At 37.7% G+C, this 15,977-nt stretch overlaps 1 protein-coding gene across 1 annotated transcript in view; it reads left to right on the top strand.

Annotated features, from left to right (window-relative positions):
* IL1RAPL2 (interleukin 1 receptor accessory protein like 2) overlaps window positions 1-15,977 on the top strand; it is a 965,470-nt gene that overhangs the window by 935,264 nt on the left and 14,229 nt on the right. The window contains exons 8-9 of the mRNA XM_046673670.1: window positions 3,286-3,431; window positions 11,616-11,759. Coding sequence (XP_046529626.1) covers window positions 3,286-3,431; window positions 11,616-11,759 — 290 coding nt within the window. The remainder of the gene's footprint in view (window positions 1-3,285; window positions 3,432-11,615; window positions 11,760-15,977) is intronic.

Here is a 15,977-nt window from a genome sequence, read left to right as displayed (position 1 = left end):
TTTCAAGATAGTTACTTTTCCTTTTCCTTCGCCAGAAGCCTAAGAGAACTTTCCCTAAGTTTCAGTGTGAGACCCTGGTAGGGCTCCTGGAAGCAAAACTCACAAAAGTGTGGGAGACCCCTAATATTAGATCCCATGGAGTTTGTAACTCTCAAGCTAGTCCATATTGGGTCTGCAGTGACTCATCAATTACTGTGTAAGTGTTTCTACTGGTCCTGTCTCCTGCTCCTGGGTTTCTGCTCCCAGTACACTGTGACTTTCAGTATTTGATTCTATCTCAAGTTTTGGGGGGCAGTAATTTGCCCTGTGACATCAGTTTTCTGATGGATCTAAGAAGATTTATTGATTTTCACTTTGTTCATATTTTTCCTTGTTGTAGTGATGAAAGTAACAACTTCCAAACTTTTTCTAGTATTACTTTTTAATAATTTTAACTAAATAAAACTTTTGAAGGTAGTGATTTCTGTCACCTGAATTTATTATTTTTGTTTTGCCAGTGTTCACTATTACATAGAATTTGCCTTCAATGTTAATCCTTGGAATGAGATACTTCTGAAGTTATTTGAAGTACATCCCAGGATCCCCTCATTTGTATCCTTCATTCCAAAACCAGTCTCTTCAGTGTCTCTCTTTCACACATTCTGCAAAGACTTGCTCTTATCTTCCCTCCTAGAAAACTCTCCCTTCTTCCTTTTGTCTAGGCAGAGTCTTGTCAAGCTTTTTCCAGCTAATTTAGTCAATAATAGTCTCTCCCTTCTTTTAAATCCCATTGTAAGCATGACTGTACCACCCTGCTTTACCTTGTTCTTTCTATATATTTTTTTCAACTGTGTAGATCTTGTCTCCTTTAAACTTTAATGCTCACTGGGAGAAAGCACCAGGTCTTTTAATGCTTATACTTCTCTTATACCAAATATCTAGCCCACAGCTAGGCACTTATCATGGAATTGACAAAGATCATTGATAGATTGGTATATATCAACCTTTGCTAAGAAATTGTGACTGCTCTGCAGAGTCATTTGTAGACATAAACACCAACTTGCCCTTTCGTTCCAAAAAAGCAAGTCACCTCTAGATTTTCAAGAGCTGATAATTAAGACACCTCATATATATTAATAGATGGATGGAGGATCATTTTTCAAATACTCTCTCCAGATTCTTTCTGCAGCCTGTGAAGAAACCTGTTATTGGAAACTGCCTTGGAAATGAAGAAGCAAAGGCTTGGTCTGGAGGGACAGGATCAGCTTTCTGTCTCATGCCTGACAGAGGCTGTGGGTGCCCTACACATGAAGCTTTAAATCAGACTTAATTTGTGGTGCCTAAGCAGCTTCTGGCACTAAAGGGGTTCTTCCATAGCAGGTTACACAGGACCAAAAGAATTGAGTGTAGTGGGATTTATCCATAGCAGGGAGAAAATGGAGAGCAAACTTCAACATAAACCGTGAAGACAGTAAATTCCCATTTTTTTCCTTGGTTAGGTATGTTGAGAGAGGAGAAAGAGAGGAAAGCTACAACTTTAGCCAGAAAGAAAAAAAATTAATAGAAAGAGTACCAGTGAAATGTGGTTAAAAAATTCTTATTCTTGTCTGGTTCAGTGATGGTACATAAAGGTAAAGGGCAGGAAAAGGAGAGTTACTCAAGTTACAAATGCCAGCATTATCAACTCAGATATGATTATTATTGGAAGGGAACAGAAACAGGGTTAATTTTAAAAGCATGTCTATTTGGAATATTATCTGGGCTTCAGATTTCAGTATGGGAGACTCTCAGATTCTGGGAACTCTCTTCCACCAACCCAATCTTATGCCCTTCCTTCTCTCAAAGGGGAGCCAGAAGAGATTAAGCCAAGCCAGTTTTAAATATCAATAAATGTAAATACAAATAGTTTTGGAGGAGCCAAAATGTAAACAATCTACCTTTGGATAATGAAATGTTGATGTTTAATAACATTCCTTTGCATGTGCGTAGTGCTATTTACTTTTTAAATCACTTTAACCCATTTTATACTCACAACAAAGTTAAGGTAAGTACAGTAGATATTTTTCCCAACTTAAAGATGCGTTAAATTAAGGTACCATTGAGTTAATGCCTTTGTAAGCATCCAGCTTGAGCTTGTAAGTGGGAAGCCTGTACTTAGAACAGAGTTTTCTCTAAGCATAGTTGTCTTCTCCAATTTTATGCTAAATGCCAGTAAATTAGAGGGTCCTTCTCTGCATTCATGACCAGTTGTCCAAAAAGGAGATGAGAATTACTTCTAGTGCCCCAATTTGCCATCTGAAATATTTCATGCTCGCAAATACATGTATTTAAGAATGTCACCCAAGAACTTAACGGCAGGATGGCCACCGTGTATACTCACGATTTGCTCTTTCTTGGGTCAAAAGGCAGGAGGAGACAAAAGAAAAGTCAGCAGGGTACTCATTTTCACCTCACGCAGGAGGCAACCAGCCATTGGTGAGAATATAACTCTTCAAAGAAACAGGAGACATGCTCCTCAGGGAAGGTTCCTGGCCACTCAGCTCCTCAGTGAAGAACACCTATTCCTAGCCATTCAAGGCCCTTTGCAACTTCACTTGGGAAAGCAAAAAGCAGGACTATGAGAAAATGTCACAAAATGCGGGATTTCTCCTGTGAGGGAGGAAAGGAGAAAGACAAATGGGGATCAGTGTCTGGAGAAAGCAAGGCCATGGTGGGGGGCTAGCATCATTAGGGCACAGGTAACATGCCTGCATTGGACAAAAGGCAGGAGAAAAGTAGAGAGAAGGCTTCTCACTGATATTTAGGGGTAGAAGGCCACTAACCACTTTCACTTTACTTCTCATAAGGCAACAATTTTCAAGGCCCCTTTCTGTACCTTCTTACCCCCTGTTGTCAAAACTCTAACCTCTAACACAAAACCTACACTCCTACAGATTTTTTTTGCCTACATGCCATGGTGCAAAAATCCAGTTTGTTTTTCATAAGCCCAGCACAGAATATAGAGCCCAATGTTTCCTCCTTTTTGCCACACAAATCGTGTTGGCTTCATTTATCAAAGCCTAGTGGCATGTTAATATTTCTTTTTGCTTAATGAATGCCTTGCCTCTTTCATGTGCCATGTAATATTCACATCAAGAGCCATTTTTTGTGTTTTCTTGTAGAAGATGCTGCACATACACCCAGTCAGGACTTCCCATGCCCACTGAAGACTTGTGTGAGCTACTTACGTAACCATCTGCAGCCCTTGCATGGCTGCTCTCTCCCCATATCAAACCAATTCAGCCAAACATATTGTCTTTATTTCAGGCTCCTTAAAGAGCATCTTGGAGAAAAAGAAGTTGAGTTGGCACTCATCTTTGATTCAGTGGTGGAGGCTGACCTAGCAAATTATACCTGCCATGTGGAAAACCGAAATGGACGGAAACATGCCAGTGTTCTGCTGCGTAAAAAGGGTATTTATTTTTATAACTATCATTATGATTTGTTTAGCTACCAAGTACCTATTGAAGTTAGTTATGTTTCTTGGCCTTATTTTATCATTTAGTATAAATTTCTATTAAATATTTTATCTTTTTTAAAAAAAACAAATATCTCTTGCTGTGAATATTAGCATAAAGTGCCCAAGATCTTCCATACCATTAGGAAGTGGATGAATGAAATGAAATATTGTTATGTGTTAAATCCAGTGAGATAAAATGTACCTTCGTTATAAATGTTACTTAAAATTTGATAGGTTCGACAGTCAAAATTTTCTCTGTATTTCACCTTCATCTTACATCCCTTAAATGAAATATTAGGGGTTTTATTATTGGATGAGAAACAGTAAGTTTTTTATTCCCAGACTAAAATGTAAATAACAATAATGAATAGTATATAATATTCTTACAATTTCTAAAGTAACGATTATACACAATATTTCATGGTATGACCTGGTGTTGAGGCCTTTAGCAGGTGTATATATTTTTAAACAATTTGGCATTTATGGAGCTCTCTCTCTAGAGTTGATTCCAGATGGGGCGGAAATTGTATATAATGAGCAAATAAAAGAAACTCTAAATTTACAGATAAAGGAGATATAAGGAGACATAGGAACAACAATCCCAGCAGCTGGAGCAGCTTCTGAGATTGTCTCTTATCCTGCCACAGCTCTTGATTACTGCAAAAGGCTAAATACTTTCTGTATGTGTGCATCTGGCAAAGGTTTTGTAAATGTAAAAGAACAAATGTTCTCAATCAGTGTTCTTGTTGTCTGAGCTATAGAGCAATTGAACAGATTCAATCAGCAAGGTCAGTAGTTGTAGCTCCTAGCCAAGATGGAATTTCTATTTTCCAGCCAGCCCTAATACTTGACCTTGACCAGAAGCTCTAGGAGAAGCAGAGAAATGTCATTATCCTGAGAATAATGCTTTTATCCCTCTAGCACCACTTCTTACTCTGTTGGACTTGATTCTGTCTTAAAATAATAAAGTCTTCAAGTATAAAGGAGTCTAACAGAGAAAGTAAAGTCAGGAGACCCTGGTTCAGGAGATCCTGGTTCAGCCACTGATTCAGCTGCCTGGTTCAGTGGGACTAGCTCGTCTGGTTAAAAATCCTGAACCTCAGTTTCCTCATCTGTAAAATAAGGGTAATAATATCTACCTTGTAGAGTCACTTTGAGGCTCAAATGATAATGATATGGTGTGAAATACCATGCTCAAACAGTGTTTGTTACTATATAGAACTTGGATAACTTTTCCTATGCACTAGGCGACCACTTAGTCCCCCTACATGAGGGACAGACGTTGATCATGTCCTGATACCTCGCAGCAAGGATCACTTTGTTCCTGTCCATCTCAGTCTTATTTTAGGCTCAGAGATCCTTCAATCCAGGGTCTGCTGTACCTCTGTATCCTTAACAACTTGGGCAGTGTCTGATGACTAATGGGCACTTAGAACCCATTCTGCTTAATAAATGAATATAGTTCTCTTTTCTTATTGAGGATCATGTATAGCAAGCATTGTTCTAGGTACTAGTGAGTAGAGTGCTGAATAAGACAGGGGCTTATAGTCCTCAGGGAAGTGAGGATGCAAAGAAAGACAAACATTAAACATTAAATAACAAATTACTCAGAAGATGTATAGCGTAACAAGTAAAAACTTGCTATGAAGAAAAATAATGGGGGGTCCTATTATTCAGTTAGTGGATAGAAATAGCCTTATTTGAGTTTTAAAATAAATCTATTTCTCTTAAATGAATAAAGCAACCACTAGCAAGACTTAAAATTTCTAATAATCTGATGCTAGAAACCAAGGCACACTGTAAAACTGCCACCTCCCATGGCTTCTGCAAGGAAACGTGTCTAAATCATGAATAACTGAGAAGATTAATTCTCATCTTCCAGATCTCTAAATATTAGATTTCCCCAAGGTTCAGGCCCACTCTTCTCACTCACTCCTTAGATGATTTCATTCCATCTCCATCTCAGGGTTTTGCTTACCATTTATATGCTGACAACTCCCAAATTTATATCTCTAGCCTGGACTTCTAGCCTAAACTCCAGAGTTGTATATCAATGTATTCAACAACTATTCCAAAACTCCACTAGCAGGTATATCTGGTAGGCATATCAAGCTTTACTTGTCCCAAACAGGATTCCTGATTTCTTCTCCCTATAAACGTGATCCTGCAGTTGCCTACTCCATCTCCATCACCATCCTTCTAGTTGCTCAAGCTAAAATCCTTGGAGTCGTCCTTGACTTCTTGTTTTCTCTACTCACATGCTATATCTATTTCAACAGCAAATACCATGGCTCTACTCTCAAAACATACCCAGACTATGGACACTTTCCCCACTTCACTGTTACGATCCTAGTTTGAACCACCAGCATCAATTGCTTGGCTCACTGCAATAGCCTCCTAACTGGTCTCCTTGCACCCCCTATGTCCCCTTACAGTCTGTTATGACAGCGGCCAGAATGATTCTAATATGTGAGTCACATTATATCATTCTTCTAATCAGAATCCCCCAATTTCAGAACCCTCGCTATTGCACTTAGAATGAAATCCCAAATTCTCACCATGGTCTACAAAGCATGACTCAATTGGTCGTCATTTCTGATCTCATTTTCTACCACAGTCTGCCTCAAGCATCACACACATTAGCCTCCTTTCTATTTCTCATGCTCACTAAGTACAATCCTGGCTCATGGTCTCTGCACTTGCTATTTCCTCAGCCTAGAACTCTCTTCCCTGACCTGTTCGCGTGATTCACTCCCTTTTTTCATACATGTCTCTGCTTAAATATTACCTACTAGATAGGCCTTCCTTGGCCACCTCATATAAAACAGTACTACCCATCATTTTCTTTTTTAAAATTATTTTAGTTCTATTGAGGTAAAATTTACAAATAAAATTATAAGATATTTAAAGTGTACAATGTGATGATTTGATATATGTATACATTGTAAAAGGATTCCCCCTACTAAGTTAATTAACACATCTATCACCTCACATATTTACCTTTTTTTTTTTTTGGTGAGAACGTTTAATTCTAACCTTGTAGCAAATTTCAATTATACAATCCAGTGTTATCAACTATAGTCACCATGTTATAATTAGATCCTCAAACTTTATTATCTTATAGCTGAAAATTTGTACCCTTTTAACCAATCTCTCCCTATTGCCTCCTTCACCCACTAGGCCCTGACAACTACTTTTCTACTCTCTGTTTCTGTGACTTCAACTTCTTTTTTTTAATTCCACGTATAAGTGATACCATGCAGTATAGTCTTTATCTTTCTCTGTCTGGATTATTCCACTTATCATAATGCCCTACAGGTTCATCCATGTTGTAGCGAAGGAGAGGATTTCCTTCTTTTCTGAGACTGAATAATATTCCATTGTGTATATATGCTACATTTTCTTGATCCATTCATCTCTTGATGGACTACTCATCACTTTCTCTTTCCTCTATTGCTGTTTATTTTATTTATTACTATTTGATATCACATTATATTTGTTTTCTTCTCATCTTTTCCCCCCACTAGAATGTAAACTCTATGAGAACAAGGACCTTTTCCATCTTACTTACTGCTGTACCCCTAGTGCATAGAACATAGTAAGTGCTCAAAAATATTTGTTGCATGAAAATGATCCTCCTTGAGGACCAGTGCAATAGGGTGGGGGATGGATAACAAGTATTGGTAAAGAGAGGATTTATTTGCAATCTTGTCTTGATTAGTGTCTGCCCTGGGTTGTCTAAATGCATTTCTCTTTTCAAAGACTTTCACTTTCCACATTGGAGGTTGAAAACTCAGAGACCTCAGGGGCCAGGCAGATATTAAAATTATTGGGCTGGCTATTAGGATAAGCAAAATAGTCACTACTCTTTTCTAGAAGATTATTGCCATGCTTGCTGGAATGCAAACCCAGGGATAGGACAGCTTCAGAGTTTTCAAGTGACGTTGAAAGACTATGAAATCATTTGATTTTTAAATATTAGTATCCACTTTTTTGAAACATCATATAGACCAACAAAACCTTTTTCTGGCCCACGGTATACCAGTTTGCACTGTTTTAGGTAGCAGTTAAATTTTTTCACTGTGCTTTGGAAAATGATGCAGTTCATCTTTCCTCACTCAGTCTCCTTAGGAGCTCTTGACAATATGATGGAGCTCCAGAAAAGAGCAAGAAGTCTCTGTTCCAAAGTTTTTAATCAGACTTGGCTCTGGCTTGTTTTGCAAAACTTCAGATATTTCCTCTGGAGTTAAACCTTTCAGGTTTTATCATATTATAGCCTGGCCTCAGTGGCTATAGTGTTTCCACTTGGCATATGAGTATATAGAGCAGTAACTTCCTGATGAGCTGTAAGTCCAATATTGAAAACGCCCTAAACGGTCATTGTGGAGAAGAAACATTTGATGAGTCCTTTCATAAAGTAAAAAGGAAAACTCATGTCTAATGTCTCCAATTAACAGGGTCAGGCTTTCTCAAAACAAGTCGTTCCTTACTTATGCATCTTCTACATGCACCTACCACTTCCACACTCTCTGATGTCCTATTTGTCAACAAGTACAGCTAACATTTCAGTAAGAAGTCCATCCCTGTTTTTTTTTTTTTTTAGTGAATCAAGACTCTGAACTTATATTAAACAAATTTTGATAATTATTTCTTCTCTGTGCATACTTTCTTTCCCACAAACAAGAGCATATCACTGAATCTCTCTTCCTCTTTTCATTCCCAGTGCTACTGCCCCACCCTGAACTCCCAACCTGTAGAGGAAACCCTCAGGTGGGATCTCCCAACCTGCTTCCTAACTTATGAGCAAGCTCAAACATTTCCAGCCTTCCCTCTGTCCGGCCCCTTGGCTTTAACTGCTACTTGTCCCATTCTGCAATGTCTGATCTTTGTGCTCAAAATAGTCGGGTTCAAACTAAGAAGGTTTAAAAGAACTACACTTGTACTTTGGGTGCCTAGAAAAAGTTATAATCCCATAAATATTTGCTGTTCTGGCTATAGCTATCCTTGTGAAGTATATACAAGGCACAGTCCAAATAAATGACTTTCACCTTCTCAGCCAGGAAATGTCCCTAGAAGTATAGATCCTGCTGAGATGGAAAACGGCAGTTGAGAACAAGACAAAAGAAAAGCCAGGTGTCATCTGAGTGATGGCAATTCTGCCCTCAGATTATAGGATACATGTTTCCCTTTTAATGTGACTTCCTGGGCTAAATCAAAGAATACTGGTTGAATCTCAGGAACTAGGTCCACGGTTTTCAATGTAAACAGTCATCATTAGGTAATATCTTTCAAAGGCATTTTTATAAAATGGACCACAAAACCACAAAGGTACTTTTCACATCACAGTTTTCTTCCATAAATTTACTGCTGCAAAAGGTGTCTGCTACTTGGGAGCACAAATTGTTCCTGCTGCTGAAGTTTTCCATCTACCTAATAGCAACTCTACTCTGTAAATAACATAGAAATTGCTGGAAAAATTCCCATTAGGTGACTTTGAAAACAGTTGAAATCTGTTCTGACCAGAGAGAGACAGAGGGAGAAAAAAAAGAGAGAGAGAGTGAGACAGAGAGAGAGAGAGTTCAAAAAATTTACAACATAAAATGTGCATTTTATAGCAGGACAAACATGTTGAATCAAGTCAATCAATGCCCTAAGATGAAGGGAAACTCATTTTTAGAATCAGAAAAAAAATCATATTGCTCTGTCAATTTAACACTGGCTGCTAAGAATGCATAACTGATGTAAGATGATGAGAAAACAAGCGAAGATTGTGATATTGCAGTCCTACGGAGGTCTCATAAGCAAGCCTGCCTTACCTCTCACATAGAGGCAGGCAGTGGTTCCTGGGGAGTCACTTTCTGCATAGAGGGCAGGAGGCAGAACTAATGTGTGGTAGGACTGTTTTTTTCACCTGAAATTTTGAGGTTAAATTTTCAAAATGACCACCTTTTGCAGCAGGCAGAACAGAGATAGATTCCAATTCCCTATCTACCTATTATGTGTCCCCTCATAATGTTCCTTATTAACATGTTTTTTTCCCTCACAGCAGCTCCACTCCGTTCCTTTTTCCATCCTTCTCCCCTTTCCTTATTCGAAAAGAGTGACGTTTATTTATGTTTCTTACCATTTCCACTCAGTGACACTCCTGATTGGCCATGCTCTCTCTGGCTACCACCGTCTCCTCTCTCACTTCACCTCCTTTCCAAGAGCAAATTCCCTCTCTCTCCATGAAACCTAAAACATTTCTTCATATGCTAGACTCCAGGGAGCCCCTCCTTCCTCCATGGTACAGCTATAGGGTACTTGAGTACCCTCCAATGAAGGGCCTGACCTCTGCTAAGTCCTTTCATTCTGCCTGGTGAATTGTAGTTTAGCTTCTTTCCTTGGAATTGAAAAGGTGGAAGGAGCCAAAATTCACTGCAAGTCACGTGTTCTCAAGAAGCTTACTAACAGTTCTGTGGAGGAATAGGGAGAAGGCTTTCCATTGTCACTTTCCAGGCTGGAGCTTAGAAAGCCGTGGTATAATAAAAAGAGCCTTGAATTTGAAGTTAGGATATCTGGGCTCAAGTCCCATCTTGGCTACTTCTTAGGTGTATGACCTTGGGTAATTGAATTAAACTATTGAGTCTCAGGTTCTTCATCTATAAATTTGGACCAACAATTCTTGCCCTAAAGGATTACTTAGAGAATAGATCGTAGACTGGTTGAACATTTTATCTATAATATGTATTACTTGTAGTATATATTGTATATGTTTATCTTTTTTCTTAATCTGAATTGTTATATTGAGCCTGACTAATTTCTCTTAAGCAATAAGCCTATATAGAAACAAGGGACATTCCCAGGGAAAAGTTGACGATCTAGTTGTCAAGAGACCTTCAAGAATGGCAGTCTGTCATGGTCAGAAATTTGATTTTGACAGTGCCCCAGAGTTGATCCATCGAGAGAGGCTGATTGATGCCAACCAAACTCACAAACAACTGATGTACAAACCAGGACACTACTCTCTTTTCCAGTTTCTAGTTACACAGTAAGCTGAATTAGAAATAAAAGAGTCACTTGGTAACTATGGATTTAGCTTAAGGGGAGGTTAGCTAATCTTTTAGGAAATTTTATCTATATTATGTTGAGACCAATGAATGTTCCTGCCTCACAGTGGAAAATATGTGTCTGGTATGGTGTCTTTCATACTCAGCATTTCTCCTCTGGACATTGCTGAATTCACATTCTAAATTCTCTGACTTCCTGTTTCTCTAAATTCCATGATATTATCTGCTGTTTTGATGATACCCCCTAGATTTTTTAATGTCACTAATTAGGCTACAGGTAATTCACTATTCCTTGAGCCTGGGATACATTATGTCTCCTTCCATTATGTATTGATTTAGTTGTTCCAACTCTCAGAGTTCCACGAGTGCCCAACTGGAGCAGCCTAAGGCTGCTATCAGGTAGCCTGATGTTAGCTGAATAAGCCAAGTGATTAGCCTATATTTCTCATTCTCTTTTAGCCCCATTGGGCATATTATATTACATACATATTATAGTCATTTATTCAAATAAGTAGGGGAAATGGATAAGCTAATTTTCCCTGCTTACCTTCTATTAGATTATGTTTTACTGGGGTTAAATGAAACAGTTAAATCCTGCAAGCTCATTAGATTTTATTTGATTCTGAGAATAATTTTTTGATGCTCTTCTCCTGTAGAAGAATAGGGCCCGTGGCCTGAGAAGTACTAGATGGTAATCTTGCTAAGCCAATAAGATAATTTAACAGTAAGAACAAAATATTGGCCCTGCACTAGAAAAAGGCAGCTCTAATTGTTCCCTGAAGTACATTTAAAGCAAAAGTATGTATGTGAGATCTAGACATGTTGAAAACAAATTGGGAGTGACTGTTTCTTCTCAGACAGACTTACCACTTTCAATAGTAAAATTACTGGAATCTTTAGAAGAGAGTTAATATTACAAGAATTTGATTTACACAAATGTATCAAGAACAAAGCTACTTACTGCGTTAAGCAAGAATCTTCTGGAAAGAAAAGCAGAATGAGTTGTACATCTTACAGTCTGGAAGTATGGGAAGATCCCAAGTGTTACTGTCTTAATTGCCTTTTCCTGTTTATTCTGTTTGTTCCAGACTTAATCTACAAAATTGAGCTTGCAGGAGGCCTGGGAGCAATATTCCTCCTCCTTGTACTGCTCGTGGTCATCTACAAATGCTACAACATTGAACTGATGCTCTTCTACCGACAGCATTTTGGAGGTGATGAAACTACTGATGGTAAGTTGTCTCTTACCGTTCAATTAAAAGGCATGAATTTGTGATTATGTAAGAGAATATCCCTGTTCTTAGTAGATACATGCTGAAATATGTAGAGTTAAACAGCTATGCCTAATGCAACTTATCCTTAAATAGTTCAGAAAAATTTTATTTATCAAGAAACAGCAAAGGGGAGAAAATATTAACAATAGGTGAATCTGGGTAAAGAATATATAGGTGTTTTTGAAATAGCTTTATTTTTGTAATGTTCCTGTATGCTTGAAATTATTTCCAAATAAAAAGTTTAACAAGGAGACATTAGTTGGTCAAGAGATAAAACAATTGCTGTCAAAGTCCTTTCTTTTACTAAGAAACAAATTAAGAATAAATTCCATTTTTTTCCTCCAGAAAATTCAAATTTAGGTACAGATCATTTTTAGCCACCCCAGGCATCAAAAAAAAAAAAAAAAAAAAAACAAACAAACACAGACAAATCATGCAAGAAACAAATTAAAAGCTATGAAAACACTATTTTTAAAGATCACAGTACATCTGGACCCATACATTTTGGATGATTATAGCATCATTCTCAAAAGTGACCTGAAAGGATAGAAGTTCAGAATGTGGCTTATAATTCTTTTGTGTTAGCCCTTTATGGTCCTTGGAAATCTTATGAATTAAATATCAATAAAGCATTGTATTGAGCCTTATTTCTTTGAACATCCAAAAATGATTTAATTTTTTCAAAACACATTACCATATTTCCAATCAATACAAATAAAAAATCATGACATGTGATTCCTTATACATAAAGTCCTCACCCACAGACTACTGTAAGCCTTGAAAACGTGTGTGGAATGCCTTAGGTAAACCAAGATGGAGAAAATGTCCAATCGTAAGTCATTACTTTAAAAAGGCAGATTTAGGGTGGGAGAAATGGGTGAAGGGGTTCAAAAGGTAAAGAAAAAGGGGTCAAAAGGTAAATATTAGCTTTCATTGTATTGAAATAATGAAAGTTAGAGCTTTTGCTTGGTTTGTTTGAGATCATGGTCTTACCTCAAAGGACAGGTTCATTATTTTATTTTCTTTTTATAGTGATAGTAGAAAGGCAGATCGGTGACTATAACATCAAAATTTTAAAGAAATCTTTGATTTTGGTCTTATTGTTACTGTTATATAAGCAATGATATGAGTGTGTTTTAATTGATTTTTATGTTTTCACAGTAAATTAGAGAAATGCTGTTTGATGAGTACATATGCATGCTTATTATCAAAGGAGTGTATTTACCCAACTATTATAGCAGCCCATTTAAAAGTATTAAAGACCCTTATTCAAACATTTCTTCGAAATGAGAAATTAGGGCCTTTCCTGGCCATAATTATATGCTCCAAAAAAATATATGAAAACGTGGTCAATTATCCCCAGTTTCTATATACAACAATTAATATAGAAAAATACGACTTCTTACCTGTGCATATAAAACAATTAGATGAAATATAGTGTTGAGGAAAATGTCACTGGTTGCCAGGTGCCAAGAAGTGGCTAAAGTATCCAATTGAGAATGTAAAAGATGCATTGTCCATGTGAAAGAACATGAAAGGGGGGCTCCTGTGATTCATTTGTTTTGAGTCTTGATTAGAAGCAATTTGTTAATATTCTCTGTAAGAGATGATACAATTTCAGTTACTCTGCAATAATTAATTACTTTCATCACCCATACTCAATAATCCAGATTAACTGATTAGTTGTAGTACAGATTTGTAAGATTAAATTCATGCTAATATCATAGGACATTCCAGGATCAGAGAGTCCATTTTGGATCTGTATCTCCAATGTAGCCTGTGTGATCAAATATGACAACTAATCTGGAGCCTTTTGATTTGAGAATTGTATGTATTGATTTCAAAGCAGTTGTTTTGGGGTAAAAATGCAATGTGGTGTGAGGGAATTCAAGGCTTCTCATTAGGAAAGAAAGTTAAAATATTTCATATTTCTACATGGAAACTTGACCCTTAAACATACAATCTCCGTACTAACTGAATGGAATACTAAAAAGACAGGAGGTATGTAGTGAGGATGAATAAATGAATATTAAAGCCCTTTTAGAAATATCCAATTTCATAATGCCAAATGTCAGCAAGATAACCTACTGAATTTTTCATTTCTTCATTTAAATATATTGGCATCTCATAGACGCAACTTCGTTTTAGCCATATACTTTTTGTTCATGTTTTTTCTTTGATTTATATCTATAGTAGCATTTCCTGAAAGTTCTTATAAAGATGCCTTATTTTTTATAAAATAAAATCTAGCCAACAAATTTGACTTCCTAGCCATTTTTCGATATAATTCATTTCAATCCACCAAACAATGATTGCTTCATTTATTCGATATTTGGGTTATTCAGTCATTAAGTACTTATTAAATATCTATTATGTGGCAGGCACTAGGCATGACGTATTTAGTTATATTCATCTGGATCAACACTACACACACACAGAGACACAGATACTATAGTAGGCACTAGAGATATAATAATCAACAATTTTGCACAGTTTTCGCCTTTAGAAGCTAAGGATTTAGCACTGTTCTTAGCATAGCCCCAGAAGAACTGGGTTGTAAACAGGAGCAGCTTCCTGATAGTGAACGGGATTAAAATGAGATTTAAAAATGGGGAAGCACAGGTGTGACAACAGAAAAATTCTTCCACAGACAGTTTGGTTCGCTTTCTCATAAGTTCTCTCTTCATTTGGAACAGCATAGCTATGGTGACCCTCATGCAAGCGCTCTTATAATGCTCTGTCTGCATTGTGCTCTATTTTCCTGTTCCTCAGATGAGCTTAGTCAGAGGATTTAACACAGAGGAAGGCTCATTAGCCTTGCCTAGAAAAGTGGTGTCGCTGAATTACCATTTGGTTTTAAAACAATTTTCGGGCGTGGTGTTAACCTTATTTGCATCATGTTGTTGATTTTGCTCTATCCATCTTGCTCCTCTTTGTGAGCAACAGCTGTGGCTATTCATGAGGTTTTCTTGGCTGTCTACATAAGGCTGAAGTGCATTTTTTAAGCTGTGGCATCTGCGTCACTGCTTGCTCACTAGCTGGCATCCTAGAGCTTTTGGGACATCTGACATGGTGGCTTTGAGAGCTTTCTTCCTGCTTTGGCCAGCCACCATAAGCTCTTCACCTTTAGTTCATCTTAAAGGGATATGGCTAAAATCAGAGGCAACTGTTTTCCAAAAATGATGTGCCTCTAGAATGTTAGGTAAAATTTATTATCCACATGTTTTGGGTGTTAACACATTTCAAACACATCCATGTTCCTTGTCATAATCTGATTTGTGATATGCAAATAGGCAATATTTTTCTAGAGGATGGTCTTTGTAGCGTCACCTATATTAGGATATAGGTGAAGCAAGTAAGGATAGGACCGGGACTATGTGAGTTTAGGCATGATTGGAAGGCATACAGTCATAGTCAGGACAAGCAATGGGACAAGAGTCCAGAAGGCTAGGTCAGATGGGTGAACATGTCAGGTAGTCACTGCAGATGGCAAGCTCATAGTAGATTCTCAACAAATCATTGTTGACTGAATTAATAGGTAGTTGAATTTAGGGAGGTTTGTGAGGTATAAAACTTATCAAAGTCAAAGGAAACGAGGGTCTAGTCTGACATTATTAAGTTTGAGGCGGCAACACCGTCCACCAAGAACAATGAAATGCATTCTGCTCACAGGAATGGAGCTATTTGTCCTTTGGCCTCTTTTATTCTTCCAGCTGTGTATTATCAGCAGCTCTTAGTCCCAAGTGAGTAATCATAACTGGATAAAGTCAAGGACCTGCAGGTGCATCCTGAGCGTGATTGGAACAGGGGCAGAGGTGCTAAGATTACCAGGAGGTTCTTACATTAGCATTGCTTATGAATATTCTCACTTCCACGTGGCGTTTTATGCATAACAGTGGAATGTGCCCCTTTTGTAAGCCAAATGGTCTCAACTATCAAGGGCAGTCCTTCATGTGCATCTGCTTCTAGGCAATCCAGTAACCCGACCAAGGTTTATGGAACCCTTTTCCAGCCAGAGGACATGCTAAAGAGAAGCCTCCTGGCTTCAGACACCATCTTAACATAAAAACCAGGGTTTCTTTCGTGTGGGGGTGGTAAAGACTAGAATCTAACTAGAATTTGAACAATATAATCCTGCTTCAGATATCTCCAGACAGTCCGGGGTCCTGCCTACTC

Source organism: Equus quagga, chromosome 10 (genome assembly GCF_021613505.1).
Source record: "Equus quagga isolate Etosha38 chromosome 10, UCLA_HA_Equagga_1.0, whole genome shotgun sequence".
Taxonomy (NCBI): Eukaryota; Metazoa; Chordata; class Mammalia; order Perissodactyla; family Equidae; genus Equus; species Equus quagga.
Note: the sequence above shows the minus strand (reverse complement) of the source record. Positions and strands in the feature narration are given on the sequence as shown.